The sequence below is a fragment of the Elaeis guineensis genome, chromosome 15 (genome assembly GCF_000442705.2).
Source record: "Elaeis guineensis isolate ETL-2024a chromosome 15, EG11, whole genome shotgun sequence".
Taxonomy (NCBI): Eukaryota; Viridiplantae; Streptophyta; class Magnoliopsida; order Arecales; family Arecaceae; genus Elaeis; species Elaeis guineensis.
Genome location: NC_026007.2, coordinates 71520480 through 71547612, shown reverse-complemented (window position 1 = coordinate 71547612; position 27133 = coordinate 71520480). Strand labels below are relative to the sequence as shown.

The 27133-nt window shown below is 36.1% G+C and overlaps 1 protein-coding gene across 2 annotated transcripts; it reads right to left on the bottom strand.

Annotated features, from left to right (window-relative positions):
* Positions 1–3325: 3325 nt before the first annotated feature.
* On the bottom strand, positions 3326–5244 carry LOC140854132 (protein ELF4-LIKE 4-like). Of its 2 annotated transcripts, none has more exons than XM_073249591.1 (2): positions 5023–5244; positions 3326–4029 (listed from the first exon to the last, which is right to left on the bottom strand). In XM_073249591.1, exon 2 carries the CDS (start codon positions 3986–3988, stop codon positions 3647–3649), a length of 342 nt encoding a protein of 113 aa, XP_073105692.1. In that variant the 5' UTR covers positions 3989–4029; positions 5023–5244; the 3' UTR covers positions 3326–3646. The 2 variants fall into 2 exon arrangements, with proteins under 2 accessions (XP_073105692.1, XP_073105693.1); XM_073249592.1 differs by lacking the exon at positions 5023–5244 and adding an exon at positions 4483–5012.
* Between the last annotated feature and the right edge of the window lie 21889 nt (positions 5245–27133).

Below are 27133 nucleotides of genomic sequence, written 5' to 3'. Positions count from 1 at the left end.
AAGTTGAGTGAGTTTTTGCTTTGTTTTTTTTCCTCCATCAGATTAGATATATTGAGAGTGTAAATATAGTGGAATGCCTTTTTCCTGGTGCACAGCAGGAGAGCGTGTACTGGGGCAGAGAATTTGAACAAGACAAGAAACGATTTGGCAACTTAGATATAATAATAATGGATGTCAAGCAAGAATATCTTTTTGAAAAATAAGAGATATCTGAATAGTTGATGATAATAAAATATGATCTTATTCTCCTCTAACATCAGAAGTTGGCCTTAGGACAAAAGTTTCAGCCTCATTCCACCCTAACTGTAACACGCACAAACAGGAACACTGGGAGAGAAGCTACCCTTGTGACCTTGTCATCTACCTCGATTTATGAAACTATGATTTGTCTTGAATATTTTCATCTTTCAACATATTAGTGGTGCATATATTCTTTGGAGCATGTGACTACATTTAACAAATATTGCTATGGTAATTAATAATCAATATAGTGTAGTGCATAAGGATTTATTTAGCTCACAGACCATATAGTGAATCCTAGTGCACCTGGGGTTCTTTCAAGGCATCCCAGCCTGACTTACTTCAAGTATGTACGAAAGCATGCTAAGCAAAACAGAAGCATTCAACCTCCAAAACCAATACTTCCCAACTGAGCATGGCCATATTCGACTGTTGAGCTATGGCAAACAAAGCTCCTCTACTAGAAGGCAGCTTGGCCTCTTGCTGCCTCAAAGGCTCTCCCAATTCGATCTTGAGTTTGTTAGGATACCATCCTAAAGGATTTTGGGCTCCAACTATAAGTAGATCCAAGAATTTTGCGTAGATCCAAATATCATCAGCAAAAGAAGGATAGGAATCTAAACTTCTGGAATACCCCGTTCCTCTGTCTTCTTTCCGGCTCTTTCTTTTTTTTTTTGTTTCCCATCAAAAATTTTTTCATTGACTCAAGTATCGGAGGTCTTGATCAGAACTAAGATTAAAAAGATAAAACTAATGAAGCGAATACAAGCATTCCTCATTAATTTAAAAAAAAGAAAAAAAGAAGATTACCATAAAATTACTATAAAGAACCAGCAGCTGGCATTCAAAAACTATCAATTGGAACCTATCAATTTTTTCCCAAAGAAGTCAATGGGAGTCAAACCAACTAAGTCCTTCCATTAAAAAGACCACAAATAAAGCAGTACTCAACCGAAGGCATTTTCAAGTGTCTGAAGAGGGAAGGGTGAAGTAAAGTGTTATCTTATCAGCTCTATATATCTACCATTATTGGTATGGACTATGAACTGTTAACAGTTTCTAGTTTCAACCATGTGGAGATTTTTCCAAGTGTACAAGTACTGTGGTGTTTGTATATTTTATTTCCTGAGCTCGCGAATACAATCTCTGATTTCAACTTTTGGGAGTAGGAATGGTATCAACAAAATAAAAACAAAACATAAACTATGGATGCGCTTGGTTAGTCACTAAAAAAATATATTTTTTTTATTTTTTAATTTTAAAAAATAAAAATCAAAAAATAATATTTAGTAATATTATAAAAATAAAAATTTAAAAAATCAAAATAATTACTTTATATGCAAAGCAAAAATTTTTAACTTTTTAAAACTTGCTTTTCTGTTTTTTTTACTTTCGCATATCTAAAACGTTAAATAAAAAAAAATTAAGAATCCGAACCTTTCTCCCTCGTCGACCTCTTCACCTCTCTACTCTTTTCTTCCTCTTCCTGAACTCTTCTCCCTCATCGAGCTTTTTACCTGCCATCCGCAAACGTTGCTTCTTGCTTTATAACAACGTAGTTATCAAATATATTTTTTATTTTTTTATTTTTATTTAATAATAAAAATAAAAAAATAAAAAATATTTTTTAAAAATTAAAAATCAAAAAATATAATCAAACGCACCCTAAATGCACATTAGAGGATATATAATAGACAAGTATAAACAAAGTTCTGCCAAACTATAGGAAGAAGTTAGTTCAACCATGATTTGGATATCTACCCACAGTTCAGATCCACATCGATTCCCCTTTATCCACAGAAGCAAAAGGAGCAAATACCTACATCACCAATCATTTAAACCCACACCAAACTACAGCCAGTCCTGGCCATGCTCCATGTGGGTCTCCCTTCCACAGCAACCAAACTGTGATTCCAAAAAAGATTGGTCTCGCCTGGTCCACCTCCAGGCAACAGAGCAATCAAGTTGGAGAAAAGGGTGGTGGAATCATCAATAGAGAAGCCAGCTCCCTTGGGGTATTTATTGCACGCAGGGGAAAGAAAACAAAAGAACCCAAGTAGAGAGGAGGAAAGACATTGATGTAGCTTCCACCATCAAAATGAACGTTGGGGCCCCTTGTCCTGTTGTTGGGTACCACTGTATGTGGATTGCTGGGGTGATCTAGTGCTTTGTTTGAGAATTATCTGTGCTGCTCTTATCTGGGATTCTGGCCTTGTGGTGGTTTATGATTGGGAGCCAAAAAAAAAAAAAAAAATACTAAAAGTTGAGTCCTTGTGGATGTCCTGTAGAGCATCTTCAGAAGCCCACTAACTTTGCAGGATTCACAGGGAGATGCATGTTCCCCGACCACATGTAGGATGGAAAGGTTCTCATAGTTAGAAGAAAAGGTTTGATTCCATGGGATGAGGGCTTCAGGAGCATCTCCATCTATTTTGTAGTTTATGAAGCGGGAGACAGTACCCACCACTACAGTGCTCTACAAGAGCTTGGGAAAAAGAAAACACATGAGAACTGGGAAGCATGGGTGGAAGAAGAGATCACAAAAAGGGACAAATGCTTGTGGAAAAAATTCTTGACAAAAGGAGGATTGATTTCATCAGGGATCAGTGATGGTGATGACAGAAGAGCAATCAGTCAGGAAAAAACAACAAAAACCTGGAGAAGATCTAGACCTTTCCAACGACAAGAGAAGGTGGAGGGCAAAAGATGAAAGGCTCAGACATCAGACTATCAAATTAATGTTTGTGGTTGTCAAGTCTTCTGGGAATTTTCTATTGGACTACATGCAATAATTCATGTCAATCATACACAAAAACCAATCATCCCAAATATTCTCTCTTGTAAATTCAGAGATATTAAAACTTAATAAAATTTTGTTTGATATGATAGCTTTGTCACCTGAAGCATAGACAATCTATGAGCTACCCAATAAGAACTATTTAGAGTATCATTCAATTCCTTTACATAAAAGATCACTTCATTAAAAAATGGGTAATTTGATCATGAAAAGCATAAATAAAATAACTAAGCCAACTTAAATGATAAAAAAAAAAAAAAACAATACATAGGAATCAACAACAATGTATATGAAAAGTTGGAATGCTCACTCTATTTCTATAGGAACTTCCAACAAAGGTATGTCCATAGGACAGATACAAGAACACTACAACCGTAAGAAAATTAGACTACTTAGAACGCAGACAGAGCATCATTTCAGCGAGAGCAAAGAGAAAAGTGGAGTTAGATGGGAATTACAACAATGCAAGAAATCACCTATTATTGTGCAACCGAGGACTATACTCTCTCTCTCTCTCTCTTTCTCTACTAAGTTATCAAGGTCCAATCCTACTGCCATTAACTCTGTGCTACTATGAAGGAATACAAGGGGCTCTGGCTGCCTTCGCCTCTACCCAGCCCTAGTTCTCTTCTGGCCAGCCTTCCCATCGGACCTAAGCGTGCCGGCTGAGTCCCCCTCCGACGACTCCATGGACTTGGTAAAGGAGCTGGAGAGGTCGGAGTAAAGGTCGACGACCCTCCTGATGTTGTTGTTGAGCTCTCGGATGAGGCCAACATTCCGGCTAAGGTTGTCGGGGACCTTCGACTCATGGTTCTGGTTGATCTCATTGATCAACAGCCTATTCTGATCCAAGATGCTCTGGACCTGGACAAAGCTCTTCTGGAAACTCTGGAGAATTTTGTTGTCCACTTGAGCTCCATTGCCAACGCCTGAGAAGGTGCCCCCTTCCATCGCCTCCTCTTGCTCTTCGCAGTTGGGAATCAGAACCAGGCCTGTGTAACAATTAGAGAAGACACAAAGGAAAAGAAACAAGGCAATGAAGAGAAGTATTATAAAAAAGATGAGATTTTGGACAGCACCAGGCTTTTACCTCCTCATAAAGCACAATAAAACAATAAATCAATAAGGGAGGGATGAGGAACAAAGTTTGATACAACTAAGGTGAAAAAAAGGAAGCTTTCCCGTCATCTGATCTCTTCTTAAAGCAACACAGAAAGCCCAGTGAGGAACCCAAGGAGGATAGGGAGAGGGGGGGAGGGGGGGACTACTGGACTTGTATGAGGACATCAGGAGGCATGAGATATAAGGACTGAGAAGAAATCATGGGTTCCATGTCTTTTTTTCACAAAGAAATCAGATGACAAGAAGGTTTTATTTATTTATTTTAACAAGAGAGCATGCAAAAGCTGATCCAATTCCATGAAAGAGAACTGTTTTCCACTCACCTTTTAGAAAAATACCATACCAGTAGCCTCACATCTAAAGGAGAATACCACAAGCAACAACAAAACACAAGAAGTAGATAAAAAGAGAGAAACCAATGTACCATCAAAAGGAATCAACAGAGGAGGAAAAAATTAAGGGAAAAAAAAGGAGAAAAGAATAAAGAACGCAACAAAATTTCAGAGAAAGTAAGGACTGTCTGGAGCAGGAAAAGAGGAAAGAATTGGTGTGGCCTAAATGCTCAATCGTACAAAGAAATCTCACAGAAAGGGTTCCTGAAATGGGAATAAAACAAGAACCAGTCAAAGAAAAAAAAAAAAAGAAAACAAAGAATATCCTAGTCAAGATCAAATTTTGATGCCTAATTCCTGCTAATCTCCGCAAATAACCAAAGCCCATTTCCAGAAAGGATCAAAGAAGATGGACTGAGCCGTTGGTTTTCCCATCACCACGAATCCCAACAGGAAAGAAGGATAATTTTTTTATGAAAAAAAACAGAGGGTCCGTATATCTATGCTCTGTTACCTTTCCCCTGGGCTTACCTTGGAAATCTGGAACATTTCTCCGAAGCCGACCGCACAGAGAGAGAAAGAGAGAGAGAGTTGTTAGGGATTTAGTCGAATCCGGGTGAAGGAAATGTCCATGGCCTCCGAAAACTAAAAATATATAAAAAGATGGAGAGAGAGAAGAGAGAATTAGCAGATTTGACAGTCACTGAGTCACTCCAGACCTCTTTCTCTCTCAAGATTTTCTAGGTTTTTATTCATTAAATTCTGATGTATAATTGTGACATTTGATATTGATTAATTTATATGTTGCTCCAAGTCTTTAAGCAATAATTGAGAGCTTAAATTAATGGATGTGTTGTTTAGGGCTATCCATTAGAATTTGGAGTTACATTGAAACCCCTGATTATTTGCAAATCTACAATAATATCCTCCCTTCTATTTGCCATGACCCTTGGTCCAATGGACTGTCTCTCTGTGGTTGAGTACAGGGGTGTCTCCATCTTCACAAGCTTAAGTCATCTACCACTCAATATTATCTCACTGTACATGAACATAAATTTTTGGAAAACTCTCTTTCCACTTTTTATATGACACCTGGATGGCTGTAATTGACGAATAAACTTGTACGTCAATGATCTTAATATTCTTTATAATAAAATATAATAGATACCTTCTGATAGGAAGCTTATGCGTCTTTCTACATCTCTCTGTTTGCATTGTATACATATATTTGTGTGTATGTATGTATGCACATCATGGTGGGTCTCCTTAGAATATATATCCTTAGCCCACAAGATTGGATCCACTTTTTATCCTTTCATCTAGACATTGCCCCATTAAAAACAAAAACAATAAGCATTATCGGCATGGTGTTTGGTGAACCTCTTAGTATTTGATTGATTTCTCATCAAAATAGCCTAATTTGGAGCCTCCTATGTGGCTTTTGCTTTCGTTGTTGGCTCTTGAATTGTTTGTAATGGTGATTGTCGTTAAGCCATTCATTAATCATCCAAGTCTTCTTGGGCATGTCACTTCCTTATCTAATTCAATGGGTTCCATGTAGATTTGCTGACGACCTTCGGAAAAAAAAGAAAAAAACCAAATCAGTTGGTGGGAGTCAGTTGATATTTTTTTCCTTCTTCTTTGGCTAAAAAGTCATCGAGTTAATTGACGCGCCGTGCATCAGTCCATGGCTTTTGGGATCCCAATTCCCAAAAGCCAAGGTAGGTAGGTATTCGGTATACCTTTCGTACAAGGTTTTTGGCTTCGCTGATTGTGAATAGGCTCGGTAATAGATCAGGTCAGATATTATTATGAGATTCTACTTAAATAAAATTTTTAGATAAAAATAAAAATAAAAATATTAAACAATAGTCTATTATCACTATTCAATTTTTGAAATTTTAATCAAATCTAAAAATTATAAGATCCATATTTTATGCAATTAATTCATGTTTGAACAATATATATATATATATATATATATATATATATATATAATATTGGATCGGATTTGGATCGGATAATAGATCGAAACGGTCACTATCCAAATTCGATCCGATCCGAGATATAAATTTATCGGATTCAGATCGGATCAGAGCAAAATTCAATCTACATGTTGATCAATCCAACTCATTAGGATTTCATCGGGTTAGAATCCATCTGGATCGAATGTAATTATCAAGTTTAAGTACAAGACTTCTACACCGTGGCACCCTCTATAATTCGCATTAAGATTCCCTTCCACTCAAACGAACAGCCGCGATGAGCCATACAGCACCCGTGATGGCGTAATCGTAATAGAAGCAAAGCTTAGGGTAATTTGGCGACAAGGCCGATGTATTCGGGGATGAGACATTAAAAAATTCATGACTTGTCCACCCAACATGCTTCCCACCGATAGGAGAAGACCACGTCAGCAGGAAGGACGAAAGATTCCCTCGCCCCGGTGGGCAGGACCCACCATCTTCCCGGGGCTTGGGGACATGCCATATGGACGGGGAATTTTGGCCTCGACGGATGCTACGGACCAACAAACATACCTCCTTTTGAGGCCAATATTCCCAATATGCCCCTATGACCTTCAATTGTCCACCAAATTAGGTCTACATCTAGCTCCTTGCACTAGGTTTTGAGATCGTAATCCAATGATTAAGATAATGATCAAGTTATCAATATAATGTCAATGATCAGTGTAGGCTTGGGAGCCCTTCGTAGCAAGCTGATGTGTAGCTTTTTCTCATGCAAAGTAGTTTTTTTTGTTGCCTCCCAATTCAAAACAAAGGTATATGAAGGGCTGCTAGTCCAAGTCCGATTTATCTTTTTGAAAAGAGAGAAATAAAAAGGAAGAAAACTAGTCCCCTTGTTAAGTTCTCTATGGAGGTAGGTACCTAACATTTACATTATGCATACTAATTCTAGCTATGTGCACTTTCAAGTATGCAAAGACTTTTGTACTCATTATCTAGGATAAAAGGCTCACATAAATAGTTTCAAGAAAGAAATGAGGAGAGATTGCCTAAAGAAATAGAATTTCCAGTTAAAAAAAAAAAAAAAGAAGGAGAACATGCATTGCGGGTATGTGACAATGTGACAAGTGGTTGTTCTCACACTTTCACAATTATAAATAGCAAAATATATAAATATAAATAAATAGCATAAATACCTGTATGGATGTGTAATTGTATATATATACATGCATGCATGCACACACACGTATATATAGAATGATCAAGTTCAAGTTATATCTGGCATAACTCTAACACTTTTTTTTTAAAAAAAATTGGATGATAGAGTTTCCAAATTAATTATTACAGTTGTTGGATATATAATGATCGGATTCAAATTACATATGATGTAACTCCTATAGAGTTACACTTTTCTTTTATTTTTTTGAATTGAATGATAGAGTTCCCATATTAATGATTAGAGCTATTGGATGTAGTTTAATGTCTCTAAGTTACTTATATACTAAAAATTATATGGTTTGGAAATCTTTAGCTTATATATATATATATATATATATATATATATATATATATATATATATATATATATATATATATATATATATATATATGGATAGGAGTATATACATATTGGGTCTTGCATACTTCTTATCTTTGCGTGCGCACACACGCGCACACATATATCTATGCATACATATATGCACATATTCTTATAATCATGCATGAACTTGTACAAGTTGATAAGAAGAAAACTAAAATGAATATGTCATTTAACAAGTTTTTATCAATATTTTATTTACAAATCGTAGTTAGGAGTGAAACTGGGTCGTGCTGAGTTGGGCCCTATCCTTATCCGAGCCCAGTCTAAAAATTATTTTCGGGCTTCAGACCAGACTTAGGCCCGATGAATGTATAAAAATCTCAGCCCGAGCCTGGTCCAAAGCTATTTGGGCTAGCTCGAGCATTGTTTGGCCCGAGCCCACGCCCACCCACTCCCTCTCCTCCGCCTCGTTCTTCACTGCTGCCATCGAGACCACCTTCAAAACTATCTCTGGCACCTTTGTTTCTTCCAACTCCTCCACCCCTTTCCAGTCTATGATGGCCCTGCCACTGTCGCCATCCGATCACAGGCTGCCGGCTTCTAGAGCTCTGGATCCTTCTCTGCCATGCCCCTCCAGCTCTCCGACGATGCTAAGGACCCGCATCGAGGCCGCTTGATGAGGGTTTCTTCCTCTTCGGGCCAATCAAGTGTCGAGTGCTCTCGGGCTCGCTTGATATCGTGCCTTTCTTTGGCCCTCTCGTAAAGAAGAAGAGCTAGGTATCTCGAGGAGGCTCTGGAAGCTATCCCTCTTTTAGTGAAGCCTCTGGAGAAAAACCACCGCCCTTGAGTGCCTTTTTCCGGCTTGCCATGGCTTTCTTGGTCCCTCTCCGGAGCTTCACCACCTGATGAAGCGAACCCAATGATGCGCCCCCTCTTGAGGAAACAAAGAACGAAAGAAGAACAGTAGCTTGCAATCAGGCTTGGGCCCAGGCTAGGCCAATGGTAGGCCTGAGCCCAGTCCGAAAATGAAATAAGCAATATTTTTGAGTCCAAATTCGATCTGATTTTATTCGGGCCTAGCTCAAAGCCTCATCGATAGTCGGGCCGGTCCGAAGCCCATCGGGCCAACTTGAGTCCATTGCCAGCCTTAATCGTAGTTGGTCAACAGTTAAGCTTTTATTATCTTTTAATTTTTCAATTCCTCAATATCTACCTTTTTAATAAAAAATTCTCTTTCTAAATAGAAGAAAGAGAAAGAATGCCAGTATTTTTTATCAAAAAAAAGATCATGATTAATCTCTCATTATCATCTTGTGAGCTCAACATATAATTTCTTTTTTTATTTCTGGACATGAAACTTAGAAGCTTGTGAAGAAATGCAGAGAAAAGCATTGCTCTCTTGTATGTGCTTTAAAATTTTCAGTTCTACAAGAGGGTTGACAGTAATCATCACGGATAATGTTTTGATAAAAAGAATAACATTTGGTAGATGCCTAATTTTCAAAAACTATATTTACCTATTGTTAAAATAAACTATTTTGTGGAACCGGGACAAATCCTCTTTTTGTGGTGCACCTAGAGCAATTCGATGAAATTGCGCCTGCCTCAGGCCCGAAACCCTAATCCCATGCTCATTGCAGACCGTCAATTGAACTTTCCATGCAGGTGAAGCCCACAACGGCATCTAGACTAACAACCTTGATTTGATAGCAAATAAATTTTTTCTCCCAATGAATAGCCAAAACATGGTTCAACGGCCTAAAAAATTAGTCTTAATAATCTATAGATTTCGGTTACCAGCTTGCGGCTCAACCTCATAAAAGAGGTATAAAAAGGGCCCTGAGATAAAAAGAAGAAAAAAAAAAGGAAACATTTTTTTGGAGGGAGGACTCCAAGAAGAAAAGCTATCTCTCATATTGTTCTTCTCTTCTCCTCTATTATTCTCGAGTTTACTAACTTAGACATCAGAGAAGCTCCCACCGAAACACCCTCAGCATGTATGGACTTCTTCTGTAGGTTCTCTTCGACATCTTGGCATCTAGCTCTAGTTATTTTAGCATTCGATCAGAGTCTCGCAGCAATAATTTTATAAATCATCTGATTTAAACTACTTATTGTATAGGTGAATTAGATATCATTTATATTCTTCAAAATTGCCTATTCTTATCAGTTGATTGAATTCTATGGAAACAATTTTATATGATGTCTCGAAAGAAAATAGATAATATGGACAAAACTATCCCTATTTAAGCTATGCTCTTGAGACGTCAAGATGGAATTGCTTGATTAAACTGAAATTTGAGATGATACACGTACCTCTTACATGAAGAACTCTTAATCTAAACAATGTGTCAATTACAGAAAGAATTTCTCCTTATGCAAGATGCAGTTTATTAATCCATAATTAAATCTCACTTCTTGCTATAATAAAATTTCCATTGTAAAATAAAAAAAATAAACTTATATGTTGTGATTAGCAATTCTCTGTATCAGACTTTATAGGAAAACTTACTAAACAAACAAACTTCATCCTAAACAAGTTTTGTCCTTTCCTTGTTTATTAAATTATTTGAATTTCTTTTAGGTTTTATAATATGTGCCAGCTTAACATGAAAGAGATAATTTCAGGAGTTTTTTATTAAATTAATCAATATTTTATGTATATTTGTTATAGTTTTTTGCAGGAAATTGGCCAAGGCAGAAAAGCCTGAAGGATATCCTGGCTATGATATTCAGTTTCTTTTGGGGGGGTCAGATATTCTACTATTCAAAGCTCCAGTTTGGAAACTGAATAATAAGGTAGTAGACAATAACCACCTGGCATGCACAATGTCATTATAAGAAAGATGCCCACATCAAAACACATCTAGTGGGTCCCCATGGGCCAACAAAAATCTAGTTCATAGATCTCCGCATTTCACATGATTGTACTTCAAAACCATACATTATCAGAGTAGCAGCAGTTCTCTTATGTAAGGCTGCTGTTTTGTTTTCAGCAAGACTGAATAATGTGCAGAAAAGGACAAGTAATTGCCCCCAACAAAAAAAGATGCAGGTAACCTCATCTTATATGGTCTCTACAAGCAATCAATGGTCTGAATTATCTTTATCAGGGTGATGATTGGCTTAAAAAACCACCTGGCTGTTCTCTAAATATCAAATACAAATAAAAATCAACCCATCTGAAGCTCAATAGGAAGGTAAAAAATAAAGGGGACAGAAGAAGAAAAAAATAAACCGGGTGTGAACTCTAGTAAAAGGTAGAAGTAGAATGGATAACAAGCAGAGCCTCATCATAAAAAGTAAATTCACAAGAAGCCTTTATTGTAGTATTAAATCTTACATGATCATACAGTTAAATTCATGCATTTGTTCTTGTTCACTTCCATTTTTTTCTCCCGTAAATCAAGATCATCACATATTTGAGCCAGTGTGACATTGTTATTGTCATATGCCTTGGGGTGTAAATGTGTCCTCCAATCCGTATCGCCTGCATTCTGAGGCCAAATGTCCATGACACTGCTTACTGTCACATCTGCGAGCAATAATCGACCGCAGCATAACACCTCCACCTGCAAAAATTGAAGTGAAATGATCCAACAACCATGTACCTCATTAAATATTCCTACATTACATATCAGTATGGTCAAAACTTTTTGGTCGTGGATATCTTGATTGTTTTGTTCATAAGTAGGCAACAAAATCTTGCAATCCTTGGCTGGTCATATATGCTACCAGTCCAAAGAATAGTCAATGAGCATAGGAATTCCCACGAAAAAAAAGGAAAAAAAAACAAAATAGGAAAAGTATAAGAGGTCTGGTCTGGTTTAATTGGAAACTATTCCAAGGTCATATCAACACAAAGGAACAGTTAAATGATTAGCAAACAAAAATGTCCATATGAGATCAGATTTATATGCCATGAGAGAGAAAAATGCCATTGTTTTAATTGATGATGGAACACATGTTAAACATTATCTTCAAAGGAATACATGATCGATTAAATATGTCGAACCGATCATACCTGATTCTAATATAAGGCTTGGGTATTTGCATGAAAGTCTCTTCATTACAAGGTAATATTAAGGAGATGAAGACTAATGGTACAACAAAGGGCATATCACACATTTCTTCAAGCGCTATTATATTGTGTTTCTTATCCATCTTTTTACTGGCTACAAGGGCTAACCAAACAGGATGTGATCTCCTGTAATTACGGTCAGTACAATCATCTGAAAAAGGTTTTCTTTGAATGCTGCTAGTGGGAGCTTCTGAATTCTGATTTCTGTTCTCCTCACATTGCAAACAATATCTAAGTCAAATGCAGGATAATTAATAAGAAGCTACGCCTTGAATTCAGTATATTTGTTCCATCTCAAAAATGAACTCACTTGTAGTACATTGTGAAAAGCCTACCATTCTGGGATACCCTTTCTCTCATTATGCAACATTTGCTCCAACCGGAAAGTGATGAAACTAGGTTCTTCTTACCTTTTCCAGATCCCATCAGACCGAAGGGGGTGGTGGCTCCTCTCTTTTGCTTTCCTATAGACTTCTTATTTATTTTCCGAATGACCTCTCTATTGAATTCAGGAAAACAATTAAAACCACTTACAAAATTGAAGCAAAGCTTTTCTACTTCAGTCTAACATTAGTTCAAATAAATTGTAAAATGCTTTCCTTTCATACCTTTTCCTTGATTTGCAAGATATATTCTTGAAAAGGTACATGATGCTAGAGATCTTGCTTACCCTCATATGGGAGAGGCAAGGGTGAAGTATGTTTCAAGTCTTCTATCTTCTTCAGAGGAAAAATCTTCTTTTTTAGTTCTCGAAGATTATAATCAGGTCTGTGAACTAGAGACACACACACACACACACAAAGCTAGAAAACATATATATATATATATATATATATATATATATATATATATATATATATATAACAAAATTAACACCCATATCACTGTTTTGGCTGTAGACAACACAATTAGAAAATCAATAAAATGAAATTGACAAGACTAAATATGTGTTAACATGGTATATAGAAATCCTGTAGTAAATGAAGAAAACATTGTTTCAATCATCTATATGGTTTATGCATGACCAAAAAATCTGGACAAAAAGAAAGGTGTGACATCTGTTCTATTTTTTGGGTAAGTCCATTCACCATACTTTTAATGGTTTCTCAAAGCTCAAGTCACTGATCAATGGCTGTTGAATTTCTTAGAAGAGAAGTTGATTATGAATCTCCTTTCAATATGTAGATAAAACTTCTCATCTTTTGTGAGAAAAATGATGGGTGCTGAACACTGTAATTCTACATGTAGGTTGAAGGAAAAGGACATATCCGGGAGCGAAAGACAGATTATATAAATCTCTAACCCAAAAAACAAAGTTTAAGCTTCAAACCAAAATATCTTCAGAGTGGGCCTGAGAATAAGGTTTGGAGAACCTTCAGCCACTTAATGATTGATGGATGAAACAACAGTACAAGATAACCAGGAACTTCAAATGAGCTATGGTTAACATTGACCATTCATTGAAGCCCTAAAATGAAGGTTAAATATATTCAAACTCAAAACACTTTAATGGATGAAATATGAAGAAAGAGGATTTACTATGTATTTTCATCCATAAAATGAAAATGAGACCAAGTGGTAAGAAAACAAGATTTACAACACATATTCAATAAAATATATCTTTTCTGAGGGGACTCCATGAAATATATTCCAACTCTTTTATGGACCACCATGGTCCTGAAACTTCAAACTGCGGAAATCTCACTCACCTTAGATTCCTTCGGGGAAAGGGGCCTAAGTAGACATCACATTCCGGACAACGACATGTTTCATCATCTTCAAACTTCTGATATATGCAATCATGGCGAACTGCAGAGAAATAACAAATTCTTAGAGCATTGCAAACCCCCTCCATTACCAGTAGAAACTGCAGATCAGTACATAATGATCAATAAGAGAGATTACTTTTATACAATAAAAATATATATGTATTTAAATGAGATGATATACAAGCTGATCCAGAAACATGGAAGGTTATGACAACATTCCTCTAGCAGATTATATGGAAAGTCCTCTCAAATGTATAAGTAGGACCAGTCATAGCCGAGGATCTCTGCCACAGCTTAAGATCAGATTCATTTTTACAATAATCAAAAGTTGAAGGCCTAATAAACAAAAATCACTTTTAAGGAATTTGAGCAAAAATGTGGGGGGTACTGAATAAAAATCAAGAAATGTTTGCAAAAATAAAAGTTTAAAAAAGGGTAAGGTTTCTGTACCAAAAAAAAAAAAGGGGAAAGGTTTAGTTAGACAAACTTATTTGATTCATTACTAAGACATGAAGTCGAAGCTGAAGCCTGATCGTGCAAGTAATTTACCCATGTTGGGCTCAATTATACCAACTCAAATGAAGAGATCAACTACATAGATTTCAACAAGCCGGTAATAGGAATGATCTGTATCATTTTGAAAACTTTAAAAACCTGTGGAAACTCTAACGGGATTGGGCTGGATTTTCTATTGGATTTGTGGAGTGGGCAGTCTGTTTGAATTAAGCTGATATTAGTCCAAAAATTCTGTGGAAGGAGAAAAAAGACTCATGGAGATTTTTTTCTTCCTGTAGGTCAACATGCCCATAGGTGGGATTTGGGCTAAGATTAGGATGGGCTTTTAGAACAATATGGGTTAGACAGGTCAACAGGTCCAATTCCCATAAGAATTCAGCCCAAGTCTACTGGAATTTCCAAACAGGCTCTACATATGCTCAATCTAACGAAAGAAAATCTTCTTGAAAGCATTCAATAGAGCCCAATCATAAAGGTCCTTTTTTTTTTTTATTTTTGTGTGTGTGTGTGAAGGATTAGTACTATCTCAGTGCATCTAGTATTTGTCTAAGATTCCTTTTTACGTTTGGTCCGTAAGAACTTGCGATTGGCTTCACTCGGAAAGGTAGCGAGTTGGCTTCATGCTCCCCGGGTCAACTCAGCTGATAGAGAATTACTAAGGTAGACTTTGCAGCGCTTGGCTATAATTAATTAATTCACGATGCATGAAAGTACTACAGCCTAGCATCGGCTTTATTAGTTACGGATGAGATGGTAATGGTTGGTTATCTTCCACCAAAGGATTTTGAGAGCAGTAATTAATCAAGACTTTCCTTCTTTTTCTCAGCTACAATTGCAATTTGATGGTTAAGAGCTGCGGCAATTGTGGGGATCCATGGAGCTTGTGGAGTCTGATGATGAGCTCCTCCTCTTCCTCCGATATTGTTCCCCCTGTTGATATCGGGCCGCAGGTAGTTGAGCCACCGGTGGCGGCAGCTCTTCCCACATCTCTTCAGACCTGCATCCCATTTTGATGCCATGCAAGTCGTTATGGAGAGCTAGCAGGAGAGGGATGCTAAGAGGGATAACTTGCTCTAGCTCTAAGTCGATGTGTTTGCTAAGATTCACCAGCTCTGTTTGGAAGGCTTCTCCATTTGCCTTCCCCATGGGTTTTGATGTAGGATCTTGTCTTCAAGAGAAGTCCATGCTTCTCTATTCAACCCCTCCTTTGAACAGCACGGCTTCCTTCCCATCCCCACTCCCTCCCTCTCTCTAGCTCTGAGACAGAGAGTAGGTCCCTGGCAGGCTTTTTGTAGCTCCCAAGCGCCACAATTAGTTTACTTTTATTTTTTTGGGAGTCCGCTTTGATTTGATGTGGGTGTTTTGAAGGTTGGATCGCACGGAGAGAGGAGACGGAAGAAACAGACCGAAGGGAAAAGAATCGAGACCCCGATTCTTTTAAACCGGCTGGTCTCGCTTGGGCCGGCCTAAAATGGCTCTAACCCATAGAAGCGCGCGGTGCAATTGAAGTAGAGGCCTCCTGATTGCAAAACTTACAAATTCTTTGGGCACCACGGACCGCGTAGAAGAGAGTGCATCATTTTATATAATTAATCATATAATTGATCTATATAATAATTATTTTTATATATATTTAATATTTATAATTTTATTTTTTTATTTATAAATTTTATATGATGAAAATATTTTTATTTTTTGAAAAAATTATGACATTCCGTGGCATATTAGGACTTCTTATACGCAGAAAATTATGACATCTTATGGTATATTATGATATCCTATATTAAATTATGACTTCCTACATTTAGGATGTTATAATATGATTTAGAATGTCATAATATGATTCAGGATATCATAATATGAAAAGAGCAATTTTATTCAATCATTTTTCAATATGCATTTAATGTCTGTAGTTCTGTTTTTTCATTTAAAAATTTTGAATGATGAAAATATTTTTATTTTTTAAAAATAATTATAATATTCTGTAACATATTATGACATTCTATATTAAAATTATGATTTTCTGTGTGCAGGATGTCATAATATGGATATAAGATGCTCTAATTTTTTACAAGAGCAAAGATATTTTCGTTATTCAAAATTTTTCAATCAAAAAATAAAATTATAGATATTAAATGCGTATTAAAAAGTAGTGACTATATGGATCACTCTGTGCGCTCTATATCGGATGCTCTACACTGCTCGCGGCGCACAAAAGATTTTTTGGTTGAACCGGTTCGCCGTTCGGACCAGTTCAACCAAGGCTCGATATATTACAGGTTTAACAGAAGAAAAAACAGGAACGGAGAGAATAGAATCAAACGTGATGGTTGAAGCGCGGATCTATTTTGGATCGTAAACCATCACGTTTTAGTTGATGCCCGACCCTCCTTCAAATCATCAGTTGTAATTATGTTGCCGAAAGCTTGCATCCCATTCGTCCCCTATACGAGAGAGATTCTGAGGGATGGGAACGAAAAAGAGAAGGTGGCGCCTTTGGTTATCGGGAGGTCGCCAGTGCTGAAGCCGCACCTGCCGGGGCGGCAAGTCCAACTAGTCGTCAGAGGAGGAAGGGGACAACCAAGGCTGCGGCGACACAGGGTGGTGGTGGTGGTGCTTGGGGGAGAAGAAGAAGGGCTGCTAGTTGGACAGGTTGGGAATATTGTGGTGGAGAGAGAGATCAGAGTGAGTGCTTCCACTCTTGTAGAGATTATGAAAAAGAAGAGAAGACCAATAAGGTGGAGAAGAGAACACAGGAGCATGGAAGTCATTGGCATCATATATATGGCTTGAGGAGTAGTGGCAGACGAAGAATAGTGGGATTGGTGATCTTTTGGTGACGTCTTCGACTTTGATGGAGAAGAGATGGAGACTTAGAAGGTCGATGGGTGTTTGGATCCGCGCCTCAACCAAAATCGTGATCGATTTCGTTTTATCGGTGACATTTTTTTTTTTTTTTCTCTCCATTAAGCCTGCGATATATTGAGCCTTGGTAGCGTACTACTCGACACCAGAAGCTCGACAGATTTCGCATTTGTTTTTTCAGAAACTTGCTGCTCGCTCGGCCTCTTTGGGGGACGTGTTGGTACCGATGAGGTTATTAGAGTAATATTGTATGGCTTCAGATCAAGAAGTGAATCTTACCTAGTCATCTATTTGCTTTAGCCCGAAGACGAAGCCACGGATGAAGCAAGCCATCAGAGACCATCTTGGGTTCAGTACAGGTGGGGGCATGGCACTATGTGGGCATCCCAATTAACAGGTGTTTGCCTATTTGGTTGAACTGTCTTGCATATTCTTTTGGGTCTTGCTCCAGAGAGTATGTGGAGGGCCATGTCATATGGCCAACCCAAGTAATGAGTTCGGGACATGGCAGGAATGAATGTTTTTTCTATGCTTTTGGAATTAGGAGGACTATATAGGCTGTGATCTCTTCCCATCCATAATTGTTAGGAATATACATCGAACTTGTTCTGTTAAAGCTTGGAATCATTAGAGTCATGCATGTTTTAAATCTCTGTCCATAGACTTATGGCTGTTTTGGAGCTCTAATTGCTTCTTTCAAGGGACGTGTATTCCATGTTGCATGATAAATTAACAAAGTGGGTTCCAGTCGCAACCATTTATCAGTGGCCTAAGATCATGGGTTCAACACATCACCACCCAACTCCTTGGTCAAATAACTGGTCAGGAGTTAACAAACACATAAACTGAATCTCACTTAACGAGCCAAAGGTACATTTTTGTGTTCAAATTGACTGAGCCATAGCCCAATGTTTGGTCGTTTCATCTACTTCAAGAATGATTTGCATTAGACGTTGGAATTTAAGTGTTCTGATAAGTTTTTTGGTGCAAGTTAAAATTCTGTCACTGTTTCTTTGGAATGGCTGATGGCTAATGGTACGGTACCATTACCCTTATTCTGAAAAAGAAAAAAAAAAGAAAAAAAGGAAAGATCAAAGGAACACTTCTCTCCGTGAATCCTTTTGGATTTACAAAGAGTTAGTCTAAAATAGCGCCTCGGCTATGCAGCAACCCTCTTCTTATGTACCACTACAGAAGATCTCAAGAGATCCTACAGATATGGGCAAGGATCCTCTGCAGTACTCATGATGCATTGTAAAATAATATATGCACTATTCATTATATGATGGATGATTGCATGTGATCGTATAGGTTTTATACATGTGATGAACGTTGCACACTATGCATTATATATACTATCGAGATCCGGATCTTACAAGTATAAACGGGCTAAAGGTGACTTGTCTCAGTGTTTGAACTTTGAGCTTTTTTAGGCTAGAGTTGCCAATGAGGAAATAAAATAGGGTAATTCTTTATACAACCACATTCGGTATAGAAAATATATACCATCTTATCTGATTGGACCACATAGCCATCGCTTTTTAACATACATTTAATGCATACGATTTTATTTTTTCATTTGAAATTTTGAATGATGAAAATATTTATCTTTTTTTAAAAAAATTATGACATCCTGTGATAATATTACGATATCTTGCACTCAAATTATAACTTCGAACACACATGATGTCATAAGGAAGGAAGGAATATTTTTATCATTTAAAAATTTTATAAATTTTTAATGATAAAAATATCCTTTTCTTTTTATGACTTTTGAAAAAAATTATGACCGCATAATGTTATAATTTGATCACAGAATGTCATAATTTTTTCAGAATAAGAAGGACATTTTCGTAATTCAAAAAAATTTTCTTAATAAAATATAGTTAAGCTTGAGTTAAGATTAGTTAATTTCTGCATGCTAGTTAATTTTTGGCTTGAGGTTGTCCACATTCTTGCTTTAAAACTTTGGCCGAGGTGGGCCCAGTCATCTTGATGAACTGGCGTTGGTGCCTGCGAGAACACATGGCGAAAGAGAAATTCTTTGTGCATTGTCCGTAGTATAGAAAATATGATATGGAGCGTACTGCTTTATCCTATTGGACCATGTAGCCACTGTTTTTCAATAGGACCAGGCTTCTGTCTAAGAATACGAGGTGGATTTCATCGAAATGAATTGAAAAGAGGATGGGATTTCACTCTTCAATGGTACGATACTAGCACGGGCCCTATCTCGATATGGGTCATCCTTAGTATACTAAAAAACTCCATTTGGTGGGTATGAAGTCAAGACCAAGAAGGGGGAGAAGAAAAGTCGTTCGAAGTGCCCCCCGCCCTCTCACCTATAAAGAAGGTGTCTGAGCGAAATGGCTTAAATAGCTACCGTCACACGGAAACCTCCGCCTCCCAATCTAATAAGTGTCGAAAGTTTTCGCATTTTATACTTTTGATTGAAAGCACAGAGTCCCCTTTCGGATTGGCTAACTGATTAGATTGGAGCTATACTTTGATTGGGAGGCACCCTCAGCTCCTAGATACATAGGCCTTCTATCGAAGCAAACTGAACTTGAGAGTTGGGGACTATAAAGATCCCAATGATTCCAGTAGAGAAGACAAGAACTCTACCTCCAGCTTAGAACATTGACATCGAAGAAAAGGTCAATTAGCTGAGGCTCCAGGAATAGGAAGACTTCCACTTTACTGGCATAAAAGCAGATTGAGTCTAAGACTAAGGCATGTGGCCGAGAGGGATGAATGATTTGAACCACCAGGGCTTAGGCAAAAGCACTTTGGGTGCTGGTTCCTCAATCATTGTTCTCGGGCCTTGCTTTCACTCGCGAGAAGGGAATTAGGTACAGGCTTAAAAAAAAAGACCTGACACAAGATATTACTATTATCTTCTTCTACGATATGTTGTTGTCGTCGCTATATAAAATATGTCATTTAGTAATATCTGCCTCGTAGTCTATTTTTTCGTTTGAAATTTTGAATGCTAAAAATATCCATCTTAAAAATTATAACATCCCTTCACAAAAATTATGACACTCTTTTTCTTTTGAAAAAATTATGACACCTCTTCATAAAAATTATGACACCCCTCTTTCACAGAATTATGATAACCTTTCACAAAAATTATGATACTCTTCCACAAAAATTATGATGTGTGAAAAAATTATGACATCATGTACAGAAAATCATAATTTCAATGCAGGATGCCATAATATCAGTATAGAATATCATTATTTTTTTGGAAGGGAAGGGGTATCATAATTTTTAAGAAGAAATGTCATAATTTTTAAGAAGGATATTTTCATCATTCAAAATTTCAAATGAAAAAAATAAAACTAAGGATATTAAATACGCGTTGGAAAGTGATGGCTACGTGGTCCAATAGGACGAGCGGTACTCTCCATGTCAGATTTTCTGCATCGCGAGCGGTGCGCAAAGAATTTTTACATGGTGAGCATATAGATTCTTAGGATCATGTTAGGGAAAATATTAATATTGAAATATCAACATTAATGATCCTGCATTTAATAATTAGATTTTCTCATTGAGCAAGGGGAAACTAGATTGTGCATGGTTTTATTTGAGAAGAGAGAGTATATACATCAAAAATGATCTTAATAAAAGCCGGGTCATGCAATACCTTCCTTTACATCAAGAAAAAAAAAAAGGAACGTCAGAAATGGGGGTTAAGCCAAAAAGATAGCGGAGGTTGGGAAAGAGCCAATAGAAGTAGGAGAAAAGAGACATCAAATGAACTTTATCATTGAATTCAAATAGAAAATAGTCGAACAATTTTTTTAAAAAAAAAAAAAATCATTCATTCGTCTGTTACGTGACTTTATATAAATACTAATTAATAGCTATTCATTGTAATAATATATTATAATTTGTTGAAAAATAAATAATAGTTCACTTCATAAACTTTAGGATGCATCCATGAACTATAATTAATAAAACTTAGAGACTCTAACATATACATACACACACGCGCATACAAACATTTATATATATATAAATTAAAGCTTAAGAACTACCACCTACTAACCACTAACAAATATTATTGACCAAACTTTTATCTTTCTGATTTATTCTAGCATGAGGCTTATCTAGAATAAGTTGATATTTTCAAAAGTGATCTACTATTCCTTTGTTAGATCGTACCAGCTGAGATCATCCCTTGATCATGATTTGGACTAGAGCTTTTCAAGCTCCACTTAATTATAATTGTTGTCCGGTACTTGGACAATCTATGATTGAGATCTAGATTTCTCTAATTCACTCATGAATAATACAGGATCTTAAATCAGTATATATGTAACATTTCTTCGTGAGTACAGATTCCCATGTTTCATCTGGATAGGTGAATCACAAACGGGCTTATTAATTTCAATTATAATAATATAGATGAGCTTAAAGATCCCATATTTCTCACCCAAGTCCTGCGATGAAAATAAAACCTCTCTCTTTCTGAAAAACTTGGATGATTAGTGGTATTTCTAATATTGAAAAATAATAATTTTATATTAAATTGATTAAAAATTTTTATGATACTTATATACTCTTTGTGTAATATCAAGTATTGCATTGCTCTCACCGTCATGAACCATTATCATGCACTCCCGGCATTTGAAAATTACCGATAACAGCATAATCATCTAGCTCATTTCCTCTTGATTGTATGGGTTCTTTAATGCTTATGATGATTTGTTTATTTTTCTTTCAAAGCTGAGAAAAATTGCTTATTTTGTTTTCTATGATATAAATTAACCTTCCCGAAAAATAGGTTGCATTATTGCTTGGTGGTTGACTTGTGTGATGCCAAACACGGCAGTTCTGGTGCCATTAGATATTCCGAGCAATCCACTTTGGTACCTTTCCCAACAAAAGAATATAAATGTTGCATTCTCTTGCAAAACTAATGATTAAATAACTTTTCACCCAACGTGTTCCTCTTACTTACCGTATACATAATATCACCATGCAAGCCGTCAACCATTATTATTTATTTTTATAGTACTGTACAGAGATGGATATATTCGATGAATAAAATTTATAAAAATAAATAATTATGATTGATGGCACATATGTGGTCACGTGGTGTACGCCAGGTATGTGTGAAAATGGGCGCTATGGGTCCCGTCGCGTTGACGTCTGGATTCTAAAAGAACGCGTGGTTTGACGAATTCCGATCCCTGTCCACGTAGACGTTAATGGATGGTGGGTCCACCATCCGGATCTTTCAAAAAAATTTATTATTATTATTTTTTTATTATTTACTTTCAAAAAAAAATCTCGCCCCAACTTATTTTCAAAACTACCGTCCATACGTGAAATCACCACTTAAAATGACGATTTCACAGCCAACTCACTCCATCTCGATCTCAGTTGACAAGATGAGATAGATAAAATTGAAATCGCTACTTGGACAGATGATTTCACTGAAATTACCACTTGGATTGAAATCGTCACTTAAACTTTGGCGCGTGATATCATATCCAACCCCTATTTTCCTACTTTCCTCCATAATTTCATGCATTGGGTGTCCATTGAGGGGCTGCGGGGGCAGTGCGAGTGGCCGACGGGCGGTGCAGATAGCCAGGAGACAACATGAAGGGTTGTAGAGGGTAGGATGCGAAGGATCGGAGAGGTGGATGAGGGCAGCGACGCAGTTGGATGAGGACAGTGATGGAGGAGGCTACAGAGGGAGTGGGATGCGGATTCGCCGGAGGATAGGGGCGGTGCAAGGGATGGTGCGGACGGCTGGGGGCAGTGCCAGAGAAGCGACGGGCGGGGTGCCGCAGGGGGTAGGGTGCACAGAGTAGGGGTGTGGCTTGCGAGGAAGGAGAAGGAAGAAAAAATAATAAAAATAATAATAAATATTAAATAATAATAAAAAAAAATATTAAAAATATTAAAAAATAAAAAAAAAATTATAATAAAAATAGATTTTAAAATAATGATAAAATATTATTTTTAAAAAATTTTAAAAATAATTATAAAATATTAATTTTAAAAGATAATTTTGAAAAATATGTTGAAGGAAAGGAGAAGGAAGATTTTTAAAAAATAATAAAATTTTATTTTTAAAATTACCTAACCAAAAGAGAAATTAAAAAACCAATTATAAATTAGCAATTAAAGATCTTAAATAATAATAATAAGTATTAAAATTTAATAATAATAATAATAATAAATTATTAAAAATATTTAAAAATAAAAAATTTTTTGTAATAAAAAATAGATTTTTAAAATAATGATAAAATATTATTTTTATTAGTGGCACGTCGGCGGTCCCTCCCCACCTCACTCCATTGATGATGGATGCTATTACTATTAGTGAGGAGTTGATGCCACGTAGGAGAGGCATGAGTACATCAGGCACCTCAGTCTATGATGAGTCTGAGTCTGCTGCAGCTGCAATACAGATCAGAAAGTTGATTCAGAGCCGTAGTTGCCACTACAACACATTTTATTATTAATCAAATAAAAATATTTTATTATTAATCAAGTAATAATATTTTATTATTATCAATTTATTTTTCTCTTGCAATAGTTTTCTCTTTTAATTTATATTTATTGATTTTTAGTGATAAATATATTTTAAAACAACATTATTAATGAAATAATAATAATAATAATTTATTATTAATAAAATAATAATAATAATTCATTATTAATCAAATAATAATATTTTATTAAAATAATAAAAGTAATAATAAAAATAATAATAATAATAAGTATTAAAAATAATAATAATAATAAGTATTAGTGTTGGAGGAGAAGAAATTTTTTTTTAAAGAATTATTTTGAAAATAAATTATTTTTAAAAATAATTTTATTAAAATTATTTTAAAGAAGAATTATTTTTTAAAAATTATTTTTTAAAATTAATAATTTATTATTATTTTAAAAACCTATTTTGAAATAAAAGAGATGGAAGGAAAAAATAGATTTTTAAAATAATAACAAAATATTATTTTTAAAAAATAGTATTGAAAAATGCTTAAAAATAAGAAAAATAAGAAAAAAATACAAAATAAAAAAATAAAAATAAATAAAATAATAAAATAAAATAAAATATTTAAAAATATTTAAAAATAAATTATTTTATGTAATGAAAAAGATTAAGTTTTTAAAATAATGATAAAATAAATTTTAAAATTAATTTATTATTTTTAAAATAAATTAATATTTTATTATTATTATTATTATTATTATTATTATTATTATTTTTCGTTTTTTCCTCCCCTTTCTTCCTCCTCCGACCGACCTTTTTCTACCAGTGGCTAACCCATACCCTCCCCCCACAGCACACCATCCACGGCCCCACCCCGTCGCTGTCCTACGCGCCATCCGCCGTGGGCTCCATGCTTGTTTCTACCCGCTGTCATGCTCTGACACCACCCGCGGCTCGTCTGCCTATCACACACCGCTCCTCCGCATCTACCCTCCTCTCTCCTGTTATCCTTCAGTGACTTCTCCATGCCAACCCCCGCCGCCCTCCAAACCCCATCCTCTCTCTCCGTGGTGGGTTCTCCACCACCCCTCCATTTGTCTCTTTTTGAAAAAAAAAAAAAAAAAATCAACGTGTCCGTGAACCGGCGATTTTGACGTTGATGATGACTTGAAAAATAAGTTGGAGAAGGGACTATTTTTAAAAATAAAAAATAAAAAAATAATAATAAAAAAAATCCCTTTCAAAGGGTCCCTCTGGAGTTGTTTTGTTTTCTAAGTTTCTTTGGACAAGTTAATACGTGGCATTCGCTCATGGAAGGCTGTCTCAGCGCTCAGCGTCCGGGCAAAAAGAGAACCGACAACCCAAATTTGATAGGTGTTTTTGTGACAGGAATAGCTTACAAGAGCTTCATTATTTCATGCTTTAACCACTTGACAAGCATAAAATTCTTACCTGCATTGTTCCTCAACCAAATTGCATCTAATTAAGTTCTTATGAACCACAAGATGATGAAATTAAGTTAGCAAGAAAAGTTACTATGAGAGATAAGTTGGAATATACGATGTTGTGAATTAAGGATCAATGATAGTCTCCACATCCTTGTAATAAATATAGTCGCGATATGAGACCTTGCTATTTAGTATTTTTCATCACGAATTGGCCTAACTTATTAGCTATAGATTAACTTGGCATTCCTGTTTTCCTTGTTACTATAATTTCCAAATTCACTTTCAATTTCTCCAATTGCTTATAATCCTTTCAAACAACAGCTTTTTCCATGGCACATAGCTTTTCCCCATGCATGGCATGGGGTAGCCCTAAAAACAAATAATCCCACACTTGGATCAGTATGGTGATTTGATGAACTGGAGTTTTCTAAAATCGATCAATTAGATGTCACTTTTAAAATAATATCATTCGACTCAAATCCATGTTGTTGTATCAAATAAGTAAGCTTTGATGGATGTAGTCCCCACAGGGTTATCAACTCCTAGCACTACTAAAAAGTGTTTATTGCAGCCATTTTAAAATTTTCTTGAATCACCAATCTTTAAAAGAAGGTTAATTGTTGATTGACAATTGTTAACAGAAGAATCTCCACTTGATGCTCATTTTAATTTTAATGTAGTGGCACTGCATTCATCATATTCCCCATTAAGAAAACAATGAAGATGCGTTCCTTAAGAATTTTCAGCAAAAATTTAATACGAATATTAACAGATGCAGCTTTAATTCTAAAATAAGCTTTATGAACATCATCCATCCAGGAGGACATTAAGTCACTCAATAGGAAGCAAACTCCAGATTAACAACAACTACATAAATGCTGTGAAGTGAGCCTATTGGAAGAATTCAATCGATAGGACTCATTTGGGTCCATATCCACCCTTCATATGATCTTGTTGGTGGATTTTCTCTATATATATAACTTACAGTGCTAACTGACGATCATAAGCATTGTACATCAGGTCATTACCAGCCAGATAGCAACCGCATTATAGTAAAACGAAAAATAGATGGCACTTTTCTTGGCCTTTGCGGATGCAAATAAGCATTGCAAAGTGATCCCATGATATATACTACCCAAAGCGTTGTGGCAGCGTGGGCTATAAAAGCATAAAAATTCCACCCATCAGTGCTATTAAAAAATGTTATTACTTATTGATGCTTAAAGAAGGTAATATTTTTATTGAGGATAATTTCTGATTCTTACATTTCATTGTTCTCCAATAGGAGTATATATAGATTACAAGGTCTAGCTATTGTAGCAATTACAAGAAGAAAGAATATCTCGATTACATACTAAGTAAAGAGAAACCAAATGTAGAATAGCTAAACAAGGAGAAAGATCAAATAGGAGTGCCAGCCAAATATGAATATGTGTTGACTTGCTAAACATAGAAAAGAGTCAAATAAGAGTGCAAGCCAAAATAGAATGTTGGGTTGGAATGAGTGTGTGCTGATACACCCCCTCAAGATGAAGAATCAGAAGCACGAATCTTTAACTTGTCCCTTAGGAACCTAAAACGGGAGGTACCCAAGGGCTTGGTGAGAATATCGGCAAGCTGATCTTAGGTGGAGATGAACTGAACAGATAGTTGATGTCTTGCAACACGTTCACAAACGAAATGAAAATCAATTTCGACATGCTTCGTGCGAGTATGGAAAATAGGATTGGCCGACAGATAAGTGGCCCCAATATTGTCACACCATAGAATCGGGGGACCATGTAAAGGATGGCCAAGTTTCTGAAACAATGACTCAAGCCAGATAAGTTCAGCTGATGCATCTGCTAAGGCTTTATATTCAAACTCTGTGGACGAGCGGGCAACTATTTTCTGTTTACGAGATGCCCAAGAAATGATGTTGGGGCCGAGAAAGATTGCATAGCCCCCAGTGGAACGCCTATCAGTCCCACTACCCGCCCAATCTGCATCC